This window comes from Chiloscyllium plagiosum, chromosome 19 (assembly GCF_004010195.1).
Source record: "Chiloscyllium plagiosum isolate BGI_BamShark_2017 chromosome 19, ASM401019v2, whole genome shotgun sequence".
Taxonomy (NCBI): domain Eukaryota; kingdom Metazoa; phylum Chordata; class Chondrichthyes; order Orectolobiformes; family Hemiscylliidae; genus Chiloscyllium; species Chiloscyllium plagiosum.
The window spans coordinates 60,356,668-60,365,469 of NC_057728.1; the positions used below are offsets into that span (position 1 = coordinate 60,356,668).

Sequence of the window (8,802 nt, forward strand, 5' to 3'; positions counted from 1 at the left end):
GCTAATGTCTTTATTTCAGCTGTTGGTTTGATTGGGCAGACAAAGCTTGGGATAGCAATGGCTCCTTCAGTCGCCAAAAGGTTTCTGGCAGTGGACGAGGTGAAATTGGTAATTTTACAAAAGGTGGTTAAGGCCAGGCTGCTGGAATTAGCAGACAAGCAGAGGTTGGAGCTATCTCCTTCTGTGAAGAAAGGACAGATAATTACAGCAATAGCTCAGCATTTAAACTTGCTGGAAAATCCATCAGAATCTATTGAAATGGCAAAAGTTCAACTGCAATTGAAGCAGCTTGAGATAAGGAAAGGGCATTCTGGATTAGTGGTGCTGGAAGAGCACTGCAGTTCAGGCTGCAGAACTGAAACAGTTTGAGTTACTGTTAAAAGCAGAAGAAAAAGGAACAAGTGGCCTTGGCAGAAGAGAAAGAAAAAAGAATGAAGGGCTTTAGCAGAAGAGAAAGAAAAAGAGAGAGAGAGAGAGAGTTTGAACTTCAAAAACTGACACTTAGAAAGGAAAGCCAGCTTAAAAGTGTGGCGATGAAGGCTGAAGGCAAGTCTAATGAGGAAGAGAATGGGGATAAGCAAACCCATGGTGGGCGAAAGCCTGATGTGAAACTGTTTAAGTATGTTCAAGCCTTGCTGAGATTTGATGAGAAGGATGTGGAAGCCTTTTTCATCTCATTTGAAAAAGTGGCTTCACAAATACAGTGCCCAGTGACCATGTGGGTTTTGTTGATCCAAACAAAGCTTGTAGGTAGGGCTGGTGAGGTCTTCACATCACCATCAGAGGATATATCTGGGGGTGTGAAGACGTGAAAAAAGTCATTTCAAGGGCATATGAGCTTGTGCCAGAAGTCTATAGACAATGTTTCAGGAATCTAAGGAGGAACCCTGGTCAAACCCACATTGAGTTTGAAAGGATCAAAGAAAGTAATTTTGATAGATGGATAAAAACTTTAAAAATCGAGCAAACCTACAATTACCTTAGGTAATTATTTTGGAGGAATTCAAAAATTTACTGCCTGAAGCAGCACACACTCATGTGGAAGAGCAGAGAGTTAAAACGGCAAGGTTAGCAGCTGAAGAAAGCTGAAGAGTCAAACCCAATTTGGCTTCCAGAATCAATTTCAATCCATGCGGGATAGAAATTGGGGCAAAGAGAAATCCTCACATGGAAAGGGAAAGTAGATCTCAGTGAAGAATGGAAGGTGAACTTACAACAGGGTAAAAAGGAAACCCTTCAATGGGGCAAAGAAGACGAAAAGCTCTTGTGTTTTCATTATAATAAAATGGGCCACATGAAATCAGCGTTGGTGGGCTAGGAGAAAGCCAGATGTAGGAAAACAGGACAAGCCTGTAAATTTTGTTGGCATGGTAACAGAAAGCACAGTAGAAGCTAGAAAGCTGTATCAGAGTGCACAAGTTGATCAGAGGTTGATTAAGGAGGAAGTGCAGATCTGCTCACAAAATATACCTGCAAAGGTAAAGTTTATTCACATAGGCCAGGAGTAGTAGGTAAAAAGGTTACAATATTAAGGGATACAGGATCCTGTCAGTCTATGATGCTGAAGGATGAGGAATTATATACTCCTGAAGGACTATTGCTGGAAAAAGTACGAATAACAGGAATTCATGGTGAGACAAAAAGCGCTCGATTATGTAAAGTGAGGCAAGAGTGTCCAGAAACGAGTGGAGAATTTGTGGTAGGAGTACTGGGCAAACTCTCAGCTTCAGGAATACAATTTGTCCTTGCAAATGATACAGCTGATTCACCAGTAGGCGTGCTGCCTACTCTGGTTGAAAAGCCAGTGGAGATGTAGGCGGCTGAGGCAACACAGGATGTTTATCCAGGAATCTTCCCAGATTGCAATCTTGTTAAGACACAGAGTCACAAGCTGAAGCAGGAGAGATCGAAAGGCACAGATAAGGATGCTGAAATAGCATTATCAAAGACTTTTTTTGATCAGGTAAGTGAGACAGCGTAGGAGCCAAATGTTAAAAATGCAAGTATATTTAACTCTGCTAAGCTTATTGAGTTACAGCAAACAGGTGAGAACTTGAAGCAGTTGCATCAAAAGGCATATACATGGAAGGAGAGTGAAAGCATCCTTGTTATTACTTAACAAATGATGTCTTGATGAGGAAATGGAGATCATCACACATTGAAGCAGATAAGAAATGGGCAGACATTCATCAAATTGTTTTGCCAATAGGGTATAGAGAGGAGGTCTGCAAGTGGTGCATGAGCTACTACTTGAAGGTAATTTAGGAGTAAGGAAAGCACAACCGAAAATACAAAAACATTTTTACTGGGCTGGACTACACAAGGATGTAGTTGAATGTTGCCAAACTTGTCATACATGTCAGCTAACTGGAAAACCGCAGGCAACTATAAAACCTGCACCTTTAATACCTATTTCAGCATTTGAGGAACCTTTCACAAGAGTCTTGATTGATAGCGTAGGTTCCCTACCTCAAATAAAAAGTGGAAATAAGTATTTATTAACAATAATACATGTGTCGACTAGATTTCCAGAGGCAATCCCATTACGCAACATCACAGCTAAAAGGTTTGTAGAAGAATTACACAATTTTTTTACGAGATACGGACTACCAAGAGAGATTCAGTCAGATCAAGGGTCAAATTTCACATCCAAACTATTCAAGGAGGTTATGAATGGCTTGGGAATAAAGCAATTCAAATCTACTGCGTACCATCGCAGGGAGCGCTGGAAAAATGGCATCAAACACAAAAGACCATGTTGAGGGCTTATGGTCAGGACTATCCAGATGATGGGGATAAGGGAGTTCTGTTTGTGCTTTTTGCAATCAGAGAAGCATCAAATGAATCAACCAAATTCAGTCCATTTGAATTAATTTTTGGGCATGATCTAAGAGGACTGTTAAAATTGATTAAGGAGAAATTAATAAATCAGAATTCAGAGACCACCCATTTGGTTAGACAGCATTTAAAAGTATCGCAGCATACAATGAAACAGGAAGCAGTCAAGAAATCAAAAATTCACAATTTTGCCATTGGGGATAAAGTATTGATGTTAGTTCCAGTAATAGGCGAACCTTTAAAAGCAAGGTTAAGTGGGCCTTATCAAATCGAGAAGAAATTGAGTGAAGTGAACTACTTGATAAGGACTCCAGACAGGAAGAAATCTCACAGAATGTGTCATCTGAATATGCTCAAAAGGTATTTTGTTAGGGAAGGATAGGAAGAGGAGCGGGTGTTAATGATTACAACACAGAAAGAAGAACCAAGTTCAGAAGATTCTGAGTTGGACATTCCTCAAATTAAATTGGACAGTAAGGAAGTTCTCAAAAATTGGGATACTTTATTGAGCTACCTTCCACAAGAAAATCGAAATAACTTGAAAGAGTTATTACTATCACATGGGGAGATTTGCAGAAATAAACTGGGAGGTACTAATCTAACTAGGCATAATGTAGATATAGGAGATGCTGTTCCGATTAAGTAACATCTTTATAGACATAACCCTCTAACGTTGACGCAGGTTCAAAAGGAAATAGAGCACATGCTCCAAGATGGCATAATCAAAGTATATTACAGTGACTGGAGCTCACCCATAGTAAAGGTGCCAAAGCCAGATGGTACCCAGTGGTTATGTGTGGACTATTGCAAAGTCAATGCCATTACAAAGACTGATGCATATCCAATTCTGCAGTTGGAGGACTATGTCAAAAAGGTGAGACAAGCATCTTATATTTCTAAGTTGGAATTGCTCAGAGGCTACTAACAGGTACCTTTGTCAGAACAAACAAAGACAATTTTGGCTTTCATACCGCTGAATGGACTATATCAGTTTAAAGTCATGCCATTTTGTATGAAAAGCACTCCGGCCACATTTCAGAGACTGACTAATAAGGTAATTGCTGGATTACCCAACTGTGTTGTGAATATTGATGACCTGGTGATTTTTAGTCACTCATGGAAGGAATATTTACAGCATTTATTGGACTTGATTGATTGACTTCGGAAGGCAATCTTGGTGGTAAACCTAGCTAAAAGTGAATTTGCCAAAGCCCAAGTCACCTTCCTGGGCCATGTTATTGGACACCGACAAATGGCCTCACGGGATGTGAAAACGAAAGTAATTAGGGAATTTCCCACACCGTCGACAAAAAGAACAGTACTACAGTTCCTGGGATAGAGTGGATTTTACCGAAAGTTTGTGCCGAATTTTAGCAGTGTGGCTGCTCCAATCACCGAATTCTTTAAAAAGGGCAAGAAGTTTCAGTGGACAGCGGACAGTCAAAAGATGTTTGACAGCCTGAAGACTGTTTGTTTGTATTTATCACTGCCCCAGTATCAGCCACAATGGATTATGCAAAGCCTTTCAGTGTCTATTGATGTCAGTGACGTGGGTGTCAGTGTAGTTCTCCTGCAGGAGGAGAACGAAGGGATAGAAAGTACCCATCGGGTACTTTTCCAGGAAGTTGAACATTCATCAACAGAAATATTCAATAGTTGAGAAAGAGACTTTGAGCTTGGTGTTGGCATTACAACATTTCAGTGTTTACATTACCAGCAATGCATCTGAGACAAGTGTACACACTGATCATAACCCATTGACATTTGTATTGAAATTTAAGGTCAAAACTGCCAGACTGTTTAGATGGAGCTTGTTGTTGTAGCCATTCAATTTGACAACTGTGCATGTGGCAGGTCGCGAAAAGGTGGTGGTTGATGCGTTGTCAAGTCTCGAATGAGATACGGAGGCGTTTAGTAGTGGGTGTACCACGGCCTGAATTCGAATGTGGTTATGTGTATAGTCAGTGTAGAGTATATGTGTGTTTTAGAGTACTAACCAGTTTTGTTTTTGAGAGATTTTAAAAACGAAGCCATCTTTGGATATTGGTATTTTTTAAGGGGGGAGGAGTCACAAAGCTGGTCCATATTTTTTTAAAAAGCTGTCCCTTTTCTCAAGGATACTGTCTCCATGATGTTTTCTCAGAGGGGTCGTATAACAGCCCAGACTCCGAATCGGCTGAAGTGGTAAAGAGATGGAAAGGGTTTTGGGATACCTTTTTGTTTATACGTAAATAAATGGGTCTTCAAGCCAAAGCTTTTATGTTTTAGAAGTAACCTGTATAATGAAAGGGGAGTGGTCAGTCCTGAAAGCTGAATTCTTGTTTTTAGTTCAGTTCAGCAGTGGTGTATGGAGGAAAGGCTGCTGAAGTCAGTTAGTTGAGAGTAGAACTTCTCTCTCTCCTTCTGTCCTTTTAATCTCGACCTGTAAGCCTCTGTTTCATTTTTACTGTGTTTAAGGGGTTTGTTTATTGGGATTGTTGTATATTTTTGGAACAGCATAATTAAGCCTAGTTAGGATAGACTGAGCTCTATGGGTATTCTATATTCTGTTCGTTGGGTTTCATTCCGTAATTTTGTGAATAAATTTTTGTCTGTTTTAAAACCTGGTTGTCAACCTAGCTAACTTACTCCAGATAATTTTCACTGTACACTTACCAAAACAAATTGCAAAGTTACGGTGTGGACTGCCTGCTTAAGAACGTTTTGAGTAGTCTGGCCTAGTCCATAACAATGCACTTGCTTTTGTCAGAGTCATGGAGTGGGACTTAATGCTGTGCTTCTAGCTTAAAGGCAGGGATACTACCCAATGTATTATAAAGCCTCTTTTGAAAATGGTGGCTCAGATCTATTAATAAATTAAAAGCAGAGCATTGCTGATCCTGGCAATCTGAAATAAAACTGGAAAAGCTGGAGATATTCAGAAGCAGTATCGGTGGCAGGAGGAAAAGTAGTTAATATTTTAGAACAATGACCTTTCATTATGATTTATCAATGTTTTTCCTGTTATTGATGGATTTACTGCAGGGCCTCATGATCTTAAAATTGAATTATTTCTCAATTTGCAAGGGTCGATAATGTGTTAAGCTTCCTTGGAAATACCACATGCTGGTATTACTTACACAAATTATCTCAGCTGTTTTAATTAAAATCATTTCAACAGGTCTATTATACAGTAGTTTCCTTTTTGAAATTTTTGTAATGGGTAATTGTTTCAGAATCTAAAATGCTATTTTAAACAAATGTTAAGCACATGGTTGCATTCTTTGATCAGAAGCTGCCTTTTGAACATTGTATTTAGAGGCCCCATTGGTAACATTTAAAATTTAATGTAGTCTTCCAGCTACATGAGGGTTCTATCCTATGGGAAATTAATATCATGAAAGTTTTCTGAAAAATGTCTTATTTTATTTGGATACACCGTCAGCTATATTTGAGAATTCATTCAGTCTGATTTGTCATACATTTCCAACAATCATTAATTAATCCTTTTTTTCTTTAAAAATGGATGCTGAGCAATGGTCTTTCAGTGAAGTGTATATAATAAATAAAAAGAATCGCCTGCGCTTCTGAATACATCTTGTTTGCTTTACCACATCATTGAAAGGGCCTGAAGTCACCCAGGCGGTCCCTTCCATTGCAGTATGCACAAACCTAGTTCCAGACAAGAAATCTCAACTTTCTGACTACAAAGGCCTTCTCATGCCCATTCACCTTTGCATGCATTAGCAATACTCTTTTTCCTTGCTTCCTATCTCTCCGTATATCTCCTCCCACCAAAAGAAAATGTAGGAACCATATGACATAAAAATATCCAATGCATGTTTTGGGCAGTAAGTGACTTGTTCTACCAGAAACTTTCAAAGTTTATGGTATTTGCTTTACTGAAGAGGTCTGATTAGATTTTCACATTTACAAGAACAATTGGTGATTTTGAGGTCCTTCATGACAATGCAGAGCTTCTACAATGTTATATTCATTGTAATTATTAGATATGAGTGCTTGGCATAGTTAGCTTTTATTGCCAATCCTGAATGTCCTATATGGTAACAGTGTGTTTCCTTACTGAACTACTGCAGTCAGTGTGGTCAAAGTGCTGTTTGATTGGAGTTCCAGGATTTTGAACCAGTAACCGTAAAAGACTAGTGATCTGTTCTCAAGTCAGCATACTTTGTGACTTAGAGTTTTGTTTTTGTTTTGGTGTGTTTTTGAGGTAGATGGTGTGGGCTGCTGCTATGGGAAGATGATAAAGAAACTGAGTGTTTGAGGTGATTAATGGGGTTCCAATCAAGTGAACTGTTTTTAGATATTGGTATTCACCACCTGCTTAAGAGTAACACAATTGCTTGTTTTCATTTTAGACCTCCAGCATCTGCAGTACATTAATGGATTGTATTGACTTTTAAACAGCTTTGCTCAATAAAACTGTATCTTTTTCAGGGAACATCATGTCATGTCAGACAAGCAATCCGTTACAGCTGCTACTGTAGAGAAATCAACAGAAAGGAAGAAAGCTGCGGCATCTCTTTTTTCCCATTCTGTGATTGTCCCTCAAGCTCCTGCCAATTCCTTTCAACTTGAAGCAGATCTCCGCAAACTGAAAAACTATCCAGAGATGTTATATAAATACATAAAGGTAAATCTGGAAGTGTTTAGATTGTGATTAGATTAGATTCCCTACAATGTGGAAACAGGCCCTTCAGCCCATCAAGTCCACACCGCCACTCCGAACAGCAACCCATCCAGACCCATTTCCATCTGACTAATGCACCTAACACCGTGGGAGGAAACCGGAGCACCTGGAGGAAACCCACGCAGATATGGGAAGAAAGTGCAAACTCCGCACAGACTGACCCACCGTGCCACCCTATCTTACCCTGGTGTGGTGTTCATTTTAACTTGAAAATCATTCAGCAGTAATTATTCAAGAAATGTCTGCATCTGTCTTATTTTGAAAAGTATTTGTTTTGGAAGAGACTAAGGCCGTTTAACAGAAGGCTATCAACATTATAAAGAGGTTTGTGAAAATGAACAGTAAACAGTTGCATTCATTTGGTAACAATTGCACATAAATATAGGATTGGCACTCAAAGGGGATATTTTTTTAATTCAGAGAATTTTAGTATGTGTTATCAGATGTGATTGTTGCTGGGTTAAAATCCTGGAATTCCCTCCTTCAAGGCATTGTGGGTCAACCTGCAGCACATGAACTGCAGCAGTTCATGAAGCCAACTCACCACCACTTACTCTAGGGACAACTAAGGACCAATGATAAATGCTGGGCAACCAGCAACACCCATGTTCTGTGAGCGAATTTAAAGAGAACACAGAAATAGAGAGATTAGAAAGGTTGCTTTGTGGCGTGCCTGTCAGGTGACATGTGAGTTGCGTGAAAATATCAGGCTGCCAGGTGAAACTGCCACTTGTAGCCAAAATGAATACTGACCTGCTTAATATGCCTGTGCTCATATATCCTTGTCTTAAATTGATTTCACTATTGGGGAATTACTGTTTTTAGATTCGTGTGATAATTCCTAAGATAATGTAGATCAGACAACACCAAAGCACATTGATGAATACTGCAAATCTGCAGTTCTGTTCAGAGCTTGACAGTTTTAATGAAGGACTTCTGGGAAGCAAGTTACTTTGAGGAATAAAAACAGTTAATGATTATGTTTGTGTTCATAGCCACATTCAGAATGTTTTCATGGAGTTTGAGAAGCTCCCAATGTCCCAGACTTGTGAAATGTTTGTTCTCACTGTCAAATGCCTCCATTGACTTTCCCTGGCAGATCTCATCAATCTCTTATTACTTCATGGTCCTGTGCTCCTCTGACAAGCCGGCTTGCAGGTTTCATGCTTTGCAAGTCAGTGGCTGCCACTGTATCTGCAAGAACTCAGTTGTCTGGAGATCTTTCCTTCAACATATCCATGTTGTCACTCACCACTTCCCTCCCTGACTTTAAA

The 8,802-nt window shown here is 39.5% G+C and overlaps 1 protein-coding gene across 1 annotated transcript in view; it reads left to right on the forward strand.

The window, feature by feature from the left end:
* rpap3 (RNA polymerase II associated protein 3) overlaps nucleotides 1-8,802 on the forward strand; it is a 46,929-nt gene that overhangs the window by 31,897 nt on the left and 6,230 nt on the right. The window contains exon 10 of the mRNA XM_043708896.1: nucleotides 7,276-7,471. Within this exon, the coding sequence (XP_043564831.1) occupies nucleotides 7,276-7,471 (196 nt within the window). The remainder of the gene's footprint in view (nucleotides 1-7,275; nucleotides 7,472-8,802) is intronic.